The sequence below is a fragment of the Mus pahari genome, chromosome 14 (genome assembly GCF_900095145.1).
Source record: "Mus pahari chromosome 14, PAHARI_EIJ_v1.1, whole genome shotgun sequence".
Classification (NCBI taxonomy): Eukaryota; Metazoa; Chordata; class Mammalia; order Rodentia; family Muridae; genus Mus; species Mus pahari.
This window is the reverse complement of record NC_034603.1, coordinates 45,167,245-45,180,705: the sequence shown is the minus strand read 5'-3', so window position 1 is coordinate 45,180,705 and position 13,461 is coordinate 45,167,245. Positions and strand designations below refer to the sequence as shown.

The window sequence follows — 13,461 nt, the reverse complement described above, 5'->3', positions numbered from 1 at the left end:
GGATGAATAGTTTACCGTATTTATTTGCTAATATACCCAGAGTTGGGGTTAGAGTGTTTGGGGTGGGAGTGTTTGGAATTCCCTTGAGCGTGGGTACCAGAGCTGTCTCCAGACCTCTTTGTCTCTGTCCTTAGGTATATGGGGCCTCCAATGTGGAGCTCATCACCAGGACACGGACAGAGCATCTTTCGGAACAACATAAAGGCAAAGTCAAAGGTAATGAATGAGCTTGAGGCAAATGAGGAGAGATGCTGTAGGATGGGAGGGACACCTCCCATCTGGGTGTCCCCAACAGCATCCCCTGGCAGCCCAGTGCCAGGATGGCTCAGACAGACAAATGGATTTCAATTCAAATAGCTGTGTAACATACTGCAAAGAAGATCCTGGGCCTCATTTGGGCTCAGTGTTTGATTACTAATGTCTATATTGCAGTTAGGAGAGAAATGTCATGCATACCATTCCGAGGCTAATCTAGTCATCTGTCTCAAAGCCTGAGTAGAAAAGTCAGGGAGCCTTGCCACCGTGGTCCTGAGTCCTGTTCTCAAGAGTCCTCATCATTTTTAGGTGAAAGTAGCTAGGGATGTGGAATGCACGAGCTACCCACACCCTACCCCAGGCACCCGTGTGTTGGGGCTTCAGTATCCCTTGAGACCCCACATTCTTTCTAGGTTGTAAGACACCTCTGCAGTCCTTCCTGGGAATTGCCGAGCAGCATGGGGGACCCCAAAATGGGGTGAGTGAGTACCAGGGGTTTTATCGTCCTGAAGGGTGGGGATATGTCTTAAGAGGTTTGGGCGGTACCCTGCTTACTGTGACCTGTGTGGTACAGACCCTGATCACTCAGACTCTGAGCCAAGCCAACCCCCCCGCCATCACTGCAGAGGAATACTTCAACCCCAACTTTGAGCTTGGCAACCGGGCCATGGGCCGTCCCATGGAGCTGACCACCAAGACGCAGAAGTGAGGCCCCCTGCTCTTCCTGGGGAGGGATGGGCAGGGCAGGGGTCCAGGAGGTGTTAGGAGGCCATGCCTTCCTACAGCTTCCCTTACCCCTTGGGATCTGGGGAACCAGGTTCAAGGCCAAGCTGTGGCTGTGTGAGGAGCACCCCCTGTCCCTGTGTGAGCAGGTGGCTCCCATCATTGACCTCATGGCTGTCAGCAATGCACTTTTTGCCAAGCTCCGGGACTTCATCACGTTGCGCCTGCCTCCTGGCTTCCCAGTCAAGATTGGTAAGCCACCCACCCCACACCCCAGCCCAGTTTCTCCTCAGCCGCTGGGAGAGGATGCGGTTTAGAGGCAATCTGGGGCCTAGGTCTGAGGGAGGGGCTAGATGACAGTGCCTAATAGCGACCTTATCCTCAGAAATCCCGATTTTTCACATCCTCAACGCCCGCATCACCTTCGGGAACCTCAATGGCTGCGATGAGCCAGTACCCTCGGTGCGAGGTAGCCCCAGCAGCGAGACACCCTCCCCTGGCAGTGACTCTTCCAGCGTCAGCAGCTCCAGCTCTACCAGTGAGACTCTCCACTCCCCACAGGGTCCTACCCTTCCCAAGCTCGGCTCCATTTCCCTCCCAGACACCAAGGGGTGAGCCCAGCCCACACCTGACCCCTGGCCCACGCCTCCAGCCTCCTGCCGTGCCTGTGAGATCTCCCCCGCACTGTTCGAGGCCCCACGCGGCTACAGTGTGCTGGGCGGCCAGCGAGAGGCTGCGCCTCGTGATGAAGATGATGACCTGCTGCAGTTTGCCATCCAACAGAGCCTGCTTGAGGCGGGCAGTGAGTATGACCAGGTGTGTTCCTGATGCCACTCCAAGCTACAGCGAGGGCAGGCAGGCCCAGCTAACAGGCTTTTCCTTTCAGGTCACCATCTGGGAGGCGCTAACCAACAGCAAGCCAGGCACCCACCCCATGTCCTATGAAGGCCGCCGACAGGACAGGTCAGTGCCCACGAGGCCAAAGAGAACCTAGAGGTGCCTGTTCCCTCTTCTACCCCAGACCCACATGCACAGAGACCCTCACTAAGCCATCATACTGCACAGTGACACCGGAACCCTACTAGGCCCAGAGAACCCTCAGTGCCTTCAACAGGGCTCCACCTGGTATCGAGAACCAGTTATCGAGATGGCTTCTGCCAACCCCCTTTCCTGGCACAGGGAGGGTGGCCAGTGCTCCAGGCATGTGCAGAGATCAGGGACCTAGCTCCCTGGACCTTCAGACCCTCAGCAACAGACAGGTTGGCGGGACCTGGGATCTGCCACCACTGGGTGGGGCCAGGACAGCCCAGCGAGACTCATGGCTTCCCCAAGAGGGTGGCAAGCCTGCCCAGCCCTGGGACCTCCACGATGTCTCCTGCCCCGCTTACGAGCAGGTGTCCCAGGTGTGCCGGGAGCGGGGAGCGCTCGACAAATCCTCCCCGCCCCCAGGAGCGCCCCACCCACGCCGCAGCGCCAGCCCATGCCCCCGGCTCCAGTGCCCAGCCCTCGGCCCAGCCCAGGTCCCGGCTCCAGCAGCCATGTGTTCCGGAGCTACGACGAGCAGCTGCGGCTGGCTATGGAGTTATCCGCTCAGGAGCAGGAGGAGAGGCGGCGGCGAGTGCGCCAGGAGGAGGAAGAGTTGGAGCGGATCCTGCGGCTCTCGCTGACCGAACAGTAGCGCCTCCTGCTGGGACCCTCGCCCACTCCACGCAGGACCCGGGTCTGCGCACCTGCCGAGCGGCTGCTGGAGTCTGGAGCCATTGCATTGGGGGTGTAGCAGCGCATCAGGCTTGAGATGCCAGGGGTTTGATACAGGCGTGGAATAACTTTCCAGGCCAGAGCCCTAGAGGCGTGCTGGTCTCCCTGCTTTGCTGTACGGTGACCCCTAATCCGCTTCTCTGGGCTCAGCTCTGTCCAAGGGCGGAGGCAGGTGGTATTGAAAAGGAAACGAATCCTTGAGAGGAGCACTGTCCCGTCCCTTGTTCCTTATGGCTGGTCCTCCTTCTTGCTCATTGACCCCTCTCCAGGACACTGTCCCTGAAGCCTTCGCATCTCAGCTCTTCACCCCTGGGAGGCAGCTGATCGCCCTGCGTGCTGTGTCGCGCTGCTTTGTCCCAGACACAAACCAGCACGTCAAGGGCCCAGCTCCTCCCCACCCCGGCATTTCAGCGTCAAGTGCACTTAGCGGGGTGCCCCCCCCCCCCCCCCAGTCCTCACACCTGTCCTGTGTCTCAGGGTGGTCCTAGCTTCTCCTTAGGCAGCCAGGAATTGGAACCCATGCCCGCAGCACGTTTTTCTTGTGATCAGGAAGTGTGCCTAAGGTGCCCCCTAGTTTGGGCAAGGCCTGGTTCCCCCACGGTGCCTTGGGGAATGGGGCAGCATATCGGCTTGGGGGCAAGCACTAGACCCGACACAAAAGGGTTGATGAGGGCCCTGGCACCACTGTCACCACCCACCCCTTCTTACCAGCTGCTGCTAGCCCTCTGTGGTTGTGCACCCCTCTTGCCCCCATTCAGGGGCCGACTAACACCCTTTATCCAATGGTGCTAACCCCGGCTCTCCCTTTTCCACCCTACCCACCTAAAGAAGCACAGGCCCCATGAAGCAGGGGCCACACCCTTGTCCTGGGCTGCCTTCTGGCTGGCTTCTCTCTGCCAGGGGCTCAGAAGGGGCACAAAAGGGGGTCAAGAAAAGAGCAACAAAGCGACATTGTTCTTCCTCTTCCCTTCCCTGATGCCAGGGGCACCAGACTGATTCTGAGGCACAAATAAAAGCGGTTTCAAACCAGATGCAGTCCTACCTAACTTTATTGGGGAGAAGTGCCCACGGGGGGTGGGGGGTGGGTGGGGGATTGGGAACCTCAATGCAAAGATGGATGACCTGGGATAAAAAGCTGCCAGGTGGGTCCTCAGTCCAGTTTGCATTTGCTAAGTCTCCTTGGGCTTCCAAAAGGGACGGAGGTGCCCCCTAGTTTGGGCAAGACCTGGTTCCCTCATGGTGCTTTGGGGAATGGGGGTGGCATATTGGTTCTCCGTGCGGGAGGCACAGACTTGTACTTAGTGAAGTATTTCATTAATAATGCCTCAGTGTTTCTAAAAGAGTTAGCAGAGTGCTGGTGTGTGTGTGTGTGTGTGTGTGTGTGTGTGTGTGTGTGTGTGTGTGTGTTGAACCTGCTTCTGTGTGCCAGTTCTCCTGAGATTTCTCTGGTGGGGTCTGTTTGTCTCCAAGAAGCTGCCGTCTTTGGAAGTGGGAAGATGGGAAGAGCCCTCTGCCATAGACTTATGGTTGAAGCCAGTGGGTTAAGCCCTTCTGGCAATAGAAACTGGGTGCTGCTTATTAGGAGAAATACTGGAAATTTCCTGAGGTTCTGGGGATATCTGTTGAATCGCCATTCCTGTGAGGTCAGGCCTAGGCCCCTCAGTATCCCCAGGATCATGCTAATACTAAGCACTTCCCCTGCCCAGGGTAAGGGACAGAGAGGGACACCACCTCACCATGAAGCACCACTGCTAAGGCCACATTACCCCAGGCTTCCCCGAGGCCTGATCTTGCAATGTCTGGGGACCTAGTATGGTGCTCAGTCCCTGCCACTTAAGATCTGTGTGTTCAGGCCTCTTGTGGGAGATGGAGTTTCTTTTCTGGTCTCTGCCCTAATTCCAACCCCACGAGGCAGGGTGCAGAGTTCCAGACCAAAAGCCTGTGCTGCCTATCGGTGCGCCCTGCCCCATTGGGTCTGCAGTGTGCAGAGCTTCACAGTGCGTATGCAGTGCTAGTCCGTGCCGTCCACCAGCTCACAGAGCATGTTTTCCAATGCAGTGATGCGCTCCTCTTGGGCCTGCACTCGCTCTCGGAGGGCCTTGATCTCCTCCAGCAATGTCTCCAGGGTGTGCTGCTGCTGGAATGTGGGAGACAAAAGAGACCATGGCAGAGAGCAGGAGGCAGGTAATAGAGTCAGGGTCGGCGTGGTCAAGTCTCAGAGCTTACCGACAAGGGGGCCTCGCTGGCGGACTGGCTGCGCCGAGGACTGGCCGGCGGGCGCACATCTAGGATGTTGCGTTTGGTGACCCGGAGCTCACGATGTTTGGGAGGAACGTAGCCTTCCTTCAGCGAAATGAGCACAGGTTCTGCATCCTGACCCGATAGCCACTCATCAGCTTCCAGGGCAGGCTCGGGGCCAGGCGTGTCTGGGTATAGGTCATCCTGGAACAGGTCTGACTGAGGAGATGGGTGGACAGGAGGGCCTGTGTGAGCTGAGTGCTGGATGGCTGTGTTTTGATGCTTCCCAGCCAACGCCCTCCTTCCTCACCTTTCGAGGTACAGTCATGATGATGGGTTCACACTTTCGTTCGTGCAGCTTGTAGAACCTATGAGGAAGGGGGAATTCAACATTCCTGCCGACTCCCCATCCTTTTTAAAATCCCTATGTCTGTGACTAAGGTGTTGAAAGTCAACACGCCGAGTAACTACCATTCACACATTATCAGTGTTGGGTTAAAACACCTCTGTTGGAATGTCAGGCTAGTGGGACAGTGCTGGGACTGTCACTGAAAAATACTAGTATGGCTCCTTTCTTTTTCCCAAAGAACAGCACAATTAGGGGGAGCCCCGGAGCTGACATGAGGAACAGAGGCGGGGGGGGGGGGGCAGGAGGGACAAAAGTGCTGACCTGGCGATTTCACATTTGCTGACATCCAGTCCCCGCTTGGGCATGAAACCCATACCCCGTTGCGGTTCTTTGCTGCTAAATGTGTTCAGATAATGCACGAAAGGTGGTTCTTCCGTAATTTCAAAGTACCGAATGCTACTGTCACCCTGCAAAACCAGCCAGTTTAGATGGCACTGCCAGACAGAGTGCTCACATCTTCATCCTGGCCCTGGTTCTTCCAGCCCAGCCTCCAGCACCTTGCCACACAAGTAGACGATGCTTGAGTCAGGATCGTAGAATGGTAGTAACACTCCGTTGCTTGTGTCCATCTCCTGCAGGGCCACTGGCTCTTCGAAATTGTTCTGCCGAGCACAGGGAGAGTGACCAGCCCTGCTCCTCCTCTCGGGTTACATCAGAATTCGCTTTATGGCCACCCCAAATCCCATGCGTTTCCAAGACAGTTCTGGTGAGAGCTACAGGCTCTTCTCCTAGACGCATCTTTCCCTTTCCCTCGCACAGGAACACCCTGTGCGGTTGCATGCAGTCACAGCAAACCACCCCCAGGGACTAGGCATCACCAGGAGGGGGCGCCAGCGCGAGCTCCTTCAGGCGACGCAGCAAAACTGGGCATTGTTGGGTGTGAGGTGGCAGCAACCTTCAGCCCTGTCGGAATGGGCATACCCTGCGGGTGCGGGGCATCTGGCCCCTCGCCCGTGATGCCAGCCCCCGGGGCACACATCCCAAGCCTCCAGCTGTGTTACCGGGTCCCACAGGCCTAGCTCTCGCTGGCTCATGCGGGTGAATCCCGTGGTGAAGATATGACCCAGCCGCGTGAAGACAGCCCTCATGGGTCTCATCCCCTCGTGGGCTGCAAACCTCTCCTGGGAGGAAGGGGGAGAAGGGAGGAGCATCACCTTGCTGCCTGCCTTCGGGAGATGGAAAACTGAGCAACCTTGCCAACCTGAGTGTGGGGTGGGGGTGGGGAAAAGGAGTTCTAAGAACGCAGCTTCTCCGAGGTCAGTGGCAGGACCATGGCCTGGAGATCAGGGCTGTGAGAGAGCAGGAGACCTGGAGCTCTCAGCAGGTTCCAGTCCTTATGCACCCTCAAAGGCTGATCCCTGGGGCGGGTGATGTCTGCAGGCATCCTAGCGTTGCAGTAGTGTTCTACCCACAAGGGAGCCCCGTACTCCACTTGGGCCTCTTGGGTTGGGCTACCACTCAGGAGGGTGCTCCTGGTTGAGCCTGCAAAGCGAGCCAATGAGCCCGCCTCCGCCTGGCCTACCGGGTCCCAGAGTGCGAGTTGCCGCTCACTCATCCTGCTGAAGCCGGTGCTGAGCAGCTTCCCGTCTGCGGTGAAGACGGCCCGCAGTGGGCGGGCGCCCTCGTGAGGCCGGGCTCGCTCCTGCTCGCAGGGTTAGTGGGTTAGAGTGCCCGCCCACCCGCCCTCCCGCTCCCAGCCGCGCCGCGCCTGTGCTCCGAGCAGACATGCAGGCACCCGACATCCCAGGTTAGAAGGAGGCTGGCCAGGACAAGGCCACTGGCCTCCCAGGGCACCCAACTGGGACAAGTAACGCTTGAGGGTTATTTCATTCCCACCCAGTAGGTCAATCAATGGGTGGAAAGGGGGCCAGGTCTCGGTAGTCAGGCCCCAGACCCTGGAAGATGGCGTTGGATATCTGAGAGGAGAGGGTCCTGGAGCTCAGGTTTCATGCAGGTTCTGGTTGGAGGATGGAGTTTCCAGCTTCTCCCTCCTCAAAGCAAGGAGCCCTTCTCGGAGCTCTTAGATGTATGGGAGGGGAGCGAACCGGGTTGCAGTCTGGGAGTTTACTCAGGGTAGGGATTGAGGCTGTTGAGCCTGCAAGGGGTGCGGAGGGGGTTGGGTCACGACTAATCTCGGAAGTAGGGATAAAACAGGTAAAAGCTGGGACCAGAGGCTCTGATGACTGGGCATCAGGCACTAACAGCTCGTGTTAAACAAAGGGTGCTAGCTAGCTAGGGAGTAGGCAGCCAGGCCAGGCACTCACCGCAACCACTTGACTCTTCCGGGGGTCAATGATGCGCAAGGTCTTGTCCTTGCATGTGGTGGCCAGCAAGCTACCATTGCTGTTCCAACACACACTGTGGATGACGTCAGGGTGTATGTCGTCCAGGCTCAGCAGTACCTCCCCAGTGCCCACATTCCAGATGATGATCACATTATCACCACCTGTCCAGAGTGACCAGGCATATCATCCGAGGCCCACCTTCCTCACTCCCACCCTCATCTATAGTAGGGACCCTCCTTAGCCCCACCCCAGACCTGCACTGAGCAGGACATTCCTGGCAGTAGGATGCCAAGATAGGATGCCCACACGCTTGGAGTGGCCCTCGAGTGTGATGACAGGTTCTGTGATGTTTCTCACAGGGGTGTAGTCTGGAATCTGCCACACCTAGGTAGGAAGAGAGGCAACAAGTAGGTGGGATTCAAAGATGGCTCCGCCCACTTAGTGCTATTGGACTTCTTGAGTGGTTCGGGTCAAATACAGGAAAAACCTTGGTGGTACCAGCACCGCGAAGCAGCAGTTGTGAGCTCTCCAAAGACCGCCTCACTCTGTCAAGAAAACTTCAGAGTGCTGTACCCCTGCTCTTAGGGCTCCAAGTTATCCATGGTTATAATTAGTTCTAGGCAGTGCACTCTGGGAGGGCGCGGGTATGTATTTAACTAAAAATAATCTGGGAACTGAGCAGGACAGGGCAGAGCTCCCGGCCTCTGCCCCTTCCATCACCTTCCCCAGCACAGGTGAGACACCTCCCCATTCCCCAGCCCAGCTTGGCAGCATCCACTAGTCTCCTACCATGACAGTGGTGTCATCTGAGGCACTGGCGATGACGTTGTCATTGTGTGGGCACCAGTCAATGTCCAGCACAGGGCCAGTGTGCCCAGTGACCAGTGGGTAGTTCTTATCCACTCGTCCTGTCTGGAGGGGTCAGAGAGGGAGATATGGGATTACTGTCATTCGTGTGTGTGTGTGTGTGTGTGTGTGTGTGTGTGTGTGCATGCACAAGCACTGCTGGGAATGGAACCCAGGGCCCGGCACTTGCTAAGTAAATGGTCAACCAGTGAGCTACATCCCAGGCCCTTGCCCTCCTGTATGTGGTTTTGGAGTGGGCAGTAGATTTGTTTACCTCTCGATTCTATGTTATTAGTTTTCTCTTTGCAGACCTTTTCCAGAATCTAACCCCACCCCCACCCCCAGTCCACTCCTTGAACTTTGCTGGAGATGCACAGTGTGAAAGCCTTTGTATTAGGGAGTCTGATTCAGAGAGACAGGCCGACCTAACCAAGGACCCACAGCAGGACATGGAACCCAGACTCAAATTAAGGTCCAGTGTTTTGTTTGTTTGTTTGTTTTTGTTTTTTGTTTTTAACACAAAGTCTCATTATGTTTATTAGCCTAGGCTGGTCTTGCATTGGTCTTCCCAGCGGCATACGGGCATGTACCCACACACCCTGTGAGGAGGATGTATTTGAGCCTGTCCCCCAAGTTGGAGTACCTTTGGCAAACCCCTGGAGAGAGGTCTAAGTGAGTGACCCTGACCGTAGTGGCTTAGCCCCTGGCACAGACCTCTCCCTTGGTTTCACCCTGGAGCCACAGACAGCAGGCAGGCAGTCTTGGTGCTGAGTATCCCTGACCAGGAGCTGGCACTCGCTTTTCTTTTTGTCTTCATGAGTAAGTTGTGGGAGCTCTGAAGACTCTGCAGGGGTTGGCATTGGCCCAAGGCACACAGTCTGGGAGAGAGGGTGACTAAATGGCATTGAAATGGCAGTTGCACCAGGGGAGGAGGTGGCTCGGGCTGAAATGTGAGCCCTTGGGATGGTGTCTCTGGATGGTGTCTGCATTGTCCAGCGTGAGTCATAGGCTATTGTCAGGCCTGACCTGACCCCACCACTTGTGAGGTCTTCTTTAGCAAGTTATAGGGCTCAGTATCTAGGTCAAGGTTATGCTTTGGGGTATCTCTCCTGGGGTACAGATGGCTACGTGTCTGCAAAGGTGGCAGTTAGTGCCTGGCCCTTTCCCTCATGTGCAGGGGAGGGAAGACTCTGATTATTGTAATTTCTCTTTTTAGTTTCATCCCACTCCCAGGATCAGAGTTTGAACTCTCTCTCTCTCTCTCTCTCTCTCTCTCTCTCTCTCTCTCTCTCTCTCTCTCTCTCTGTGTGTGTGTGTTTGTATATCTGTCCCTCTGTCTCTGTTTCTGTGTGTGTCTGTGGGTCTCCATCTCTCTGACTCTGTCTTTCTCTGACACTAGGGAAAGATAAGGTTAGAGTCTGACTGACTTTGGCCTGCTGCACAACCGTCTCCATCACTAACTCCCATCTTGAATTCTGCTAGGAACACAGTGCTCCGCAGCCTAGAGAGCTGGCCCAGGTCACCCTGATGTTGCTGTTCTCCACCCTTCTTTGAGTGGGTTTGGCAAAGACAGAATACCTAATCCACACAGACTGCCCTTCTGGAGGCCTGGACTTCAGTGAGAAAAGGCTAGTGTGGGATATATCCCAGAGACCGCAGCCAGTGCCTGCCCAACTGCTTTCTTTCCCTCACCCCTCACCTTGGCCAGAGGCAGGACGATGAAGGCACCTCCACCTCCAGCCTCCACAATAATGGCTAGAAATTTGGGGTTGACGGCACAGAAGGCGCTGTCCCATGTGACCTTGGATACCCGGATGTCCTCATAGGCTTGGTCAGCCTTTGCTGCCTGACCAAATACATGGCGGAACTTGCTCTGCCGAACAACACGCCGGCTCATGGCTGGGGCAAAGGTAGGGATTCTCCGAGTCTAGAGGCACGTTGGTCCTTAATCCTGCGAGCTGTGGGAGGGAGGAGTGCGTGAGTAGGATTATCTGGCCAGGATCTTCAAAGGGACCAAAGTTGGAGGCTGGCTTTTGACATCTGTCTCATGTTGTTTAATACGAGGGACAAGGATGGGGAGTCTCACCGCTTTTTACACACAGGCTAGCCGGGATAGAGGAGGCTGACACAGGGTTAAAACTTCCTACAAGATCTGATGTTTTGAGGAGGAATATCAGGGGGTCCCCTCATGCTGCTAGTCATGTGTGCAAGTGTTTGTCTCTCTGAAAGGCTCCCCGCCCAACACCCTCTCTTTTAGTCAGTGGACTGTAGCTCAAGGCTAGTTGCCGGGCTAGGTAGGACTGCAGCCCTCAAGATCCCATATTCACATCGCTGACAGAGTTCAAGCCCATGTGTCTTTTTCTACAGTTTGGCCAAGAGACGAGGTCCTTCTGTTAGCCCTGCTCCCTACTGTTTTCAGAAGATTCATCCCGTGGTGTGGGGTATGTGGGAGCAGGCCGATCTTCCTTCTGTCCATTTCCCCACTCACCCGTTTCTCGGGGTGGGGTGGGGGTGGGGGGAAACCTGGCTATGGTCATCTGACACAAATACCATACTTTGGTCCAGCCTCTTGGGTGCGATGCCCGGGCTGGCTAGTCGGTTCTCTTGAGGGTGGGAGCCCTCGACCCCACCTGCAAGGACCAGATGTGCAACCAGGGGGGAGGTGAGGTCCTCTTTCTGGTGCTACGACCTCAGTTTCTGGAGCTAGGAACTTAGCTATGCTTGCTACTCTTCCCAAGGGGACACAGCGGGTTCTCCCAAAGGCCAACCGCTTCCTGCCCCTCCCTTGCCCGGGCATCCTTGTGCCCTTCAAACCACTTCTGCAGCCCCAGGCCTGAAGGCCGGCCTACTCGCCCCCTCCTCCAGCCTCCTGCCCCGGCAGTGCGTTCGTGTGAGACTAGGTGTCTCCTCGCCAGCCGCTGTCCGGCCAAATATAGACACCAAGTCCGCCCTGCCGGACCGAATTTAGCGGCGGAAGAGGGGGGGCGCAGACCTCTGCCCCCTCCAGAGACCCCACCCGCGCCGTTGGCTGCGGTGGCGGAGGCAGGGAGGGGGGTACCTGGTCCTAAGCCGGGCGGAGGTGCTCACGCTGCGACTCCTCTGCGGAGCGGGCTGGGGTATGCGAAGGGCCGAGGAGGCGGCGTCCGTGCGTCCGGGCCAGGGTGTTCCGGCCGCTGCCTGCGGCTCTCGGCTGCGGGCTCCGCTGCAGTCCCAGCTGCTGCTGCCATCAACCTGAGGGGGCGGGGCCGGACGGGGGCAGGGCCAGGCCAGAGCGGCCACGCCCTGTCCAACGCGGGAAAGTCCAGCGTCTCAACTCCGCTGTAAAACGGGAAAAGTAAGTGTGCGTGCGCTTGCGGGGTGTTCGTGCCTCGTGTCTGCCACCGTCCCTCGCATACAGGTTCGGGAGGCGCTTGGTCCAAAGAGGGACACGGAGACTGGGAGCCACCGCGCGAGATCAGGTGCCTGCACGCCGCATTCCTGCCGCAATCGCGCAGCTAATTTAGTCGTTCCCAGCGGGCGGGGTTGTCCCCGAACAGCCACGACCCGCCGCGAAGAGGCCCCAGAAGATACTCTGGGGGAATCGTCTCAGTCACTTGATGAGGGTCTAGGTTGGCCCAGGGCAATCGATGAGGTTACTGCTGTTATTAACATCGATGGCGATTGTTTGAGAACTTAAAACATTGGCACCGGTATGGGCATTTCATCCCTATTAGAAGGTTCTATGAGCCACGGCTTAAGTTAGGCAGAGAAAAGTGAACTAACTCCCAGCACCGGGTTCAAGGGGAAGATATTGGCACAGATATTTGGCCATATTTTAGAGGTCCGAGAGACCAACTCTGAAGATGTTTAGCCCCTCTGGTCTTTGAGATGATCTCTTTATTTTAGGGCAGAATCCCTCACCCCCAAGACCCAGTCTTGAGTAGTATTCAAGGTCAAGAAGATTAAAATACAGCCAGTTTCTTGAGTTGCTGTTTATTCAATGCTTGCCCACGAGTTCTTGATTTCTTCCCTCCCATCTTAGGTTCTGGAGAGCAGTATGGGGCCAGTTTTAGGCAGCACATAGACTCAGTAGTGCAGTTTTCCAGAGACCTGTGTGTGTGTGTGAGAGAGAGAGGGGCGGGGGGAGAGAACACCCATGAGCACGTGGGTGTCTATAGGCTTATTTCTCAGGAGGGGTTTAGGCAATTAGTGGCTTGTAGAGGAACAGAACCAGAAATTGTTGGCGCTACACAGAAAATTCATGGCTTCTATGTGTGCATAACCTCAAAGAGGGATGGAGTCTTTAAGATTCCAGGTACATGGTTAGCTCATATTGTTCTGGGGGCACATTCTAGTAACCCAAGTTCAGTTCTCAGAACCCACACAGCAGCTTACAACCATCTCTAACGTCGGTTCTTGGGAATTTAATATCTTCCCAATAGCTTCCATTGGTACCAGACACACATGTGGTGCACCAACATACATGCAGTGAAAATACTCACACGCACAAAATTAAAAACAAAACACCAGTCAGGCAAATAAGCCACTGGGCTTGGTTCCCCCATAGAACTGTCAGTGGGTTCTGAACTGCAATCCATGAGGCTAACAGGAATTGTGTTTCACAAACTAATTTCCTGAACAAGATCTGACAACTGAGACTAACTTGGTTCATTTGCTTTGGCTACAAAGTCAAGACTGAACCTATTTAGTCGGTCAGGAGTCCAGCACCCCTGGAATATTTGTGAGGTGATCATACCTTCACCATCATGTAGACCCACTGGAGAATAGCAGTGTGCCACTCGGTGACTCAGAAAGAAGTAGGCTGGCATTTTCTTTGAAAACATCAGAAATTTTGTTTGACGATTGGGCAACTAATAGAGCTCCCCCAGATAATACTGTATTTGGGCTGAACTGTACTATATTTGGATTGTACTGTATTTGGGTTTTGTAGCCTTTTTTTTTTTTAAT

General features: G+C 55.6%; 2 protein-coding genes across 8 annotated transcripts in view; one reads left to right on the top strand and one right to left on the bottom strand.

Annotated features, from left to right (window-relative positions):
* The window catches only part of Ankrd13b (ankyrin repeat domain 13B), a 19,271-nt gene extending 15,506 nt beyond the window's left edge, over positions 1–3,765 (top strand). Inside the window, exons 8-15 of one of the 3 annotated variants that reach the window (XM_021212593.2) lie at positions 135–216; positions 669–733; positions 830–960; positions 1,073–1,230; positions 1,364–1,516; positions 1,631–1,794; positions 1,865–1,941; positions 2,428–3,765. In XM_021212593.2, the coding sequence (XP_021068252.1) occupies positions 135–216; positions 669–733; positions 830–960; positions 1,073–1,230; positions 1,364–1,516; positions 1,631–1,794; positions 1,865–1,941; positions 2,428–2,656 (1,059 nt within the window). In that variant the 3' untranslated portion in view covers positions 2,657–3,765. Of the gene's footprint in view, positions 1–134; positions 217–668; positions 734–829; positions 961–1,072; positions 1,231–1,363; positions 1,517–1,630; positions 1,795–1,864; positions 1,942–2,157; positions 2,287–2,372 lie in introns of those variants that run through there. The other 2 variants (XM_029545974.1, XM_029545975.1) reach the window with 2 other exon arrangements.
* Positions 3,766–3,768: 3 nt separating this feature from the next.
* Positions 3,769–11,897, bottom strand: Coro6 (coronin 6). 5 transcript variants are annotated; one of them, XM_021212632.2, is made up of 11 exons: positions 11,573–11,894; positions 10,214–10,472; positions 8,458–8,580; positions 7,923–8,052; positions 7,648–7,829; positions 6,385–6,504; positions 5,881–5,985; positions 5,645–5,790; positions 5,285–5,342; positions 4,963–5,193; positions 3,769–4,870 (listed from the first exon to the last, which is right to left on the bottom strand). In XM_021212632.2, the coding sequence occupies exons 2-11, from the start codon at positions 10,409–10,411 to the stop codon at positions 4,748–4,750; spliced, it is 1,416 nt and encodes a 471-aa protein (XP_021068291.1). In that variant the 5' UTR covers positions 10,412–10,472; positions 11,573–11,894; the 3' UTR covers positions 3,769–4,747. The 5 variants fall into 5 exon arrangements, with proteins under 5 accessions (XP_021068291.1, XP_029401837.1, XP_021068292.1 ...); XM_029545978.1 differs by lacking the exon at positions 6,385–6,504 and adding an exon at positions 6,906–7,025 and having other exon boundaries at positions 3,778–4,873; positions 11,573–11,897; XM_029545976.1 differs by having other exon boundaries at positions 3,778–4,873; positions 11,573–11,892.
* Between the last annotated feature and the right edge of the window lie 1,564 nt (positions 11,898–13,461).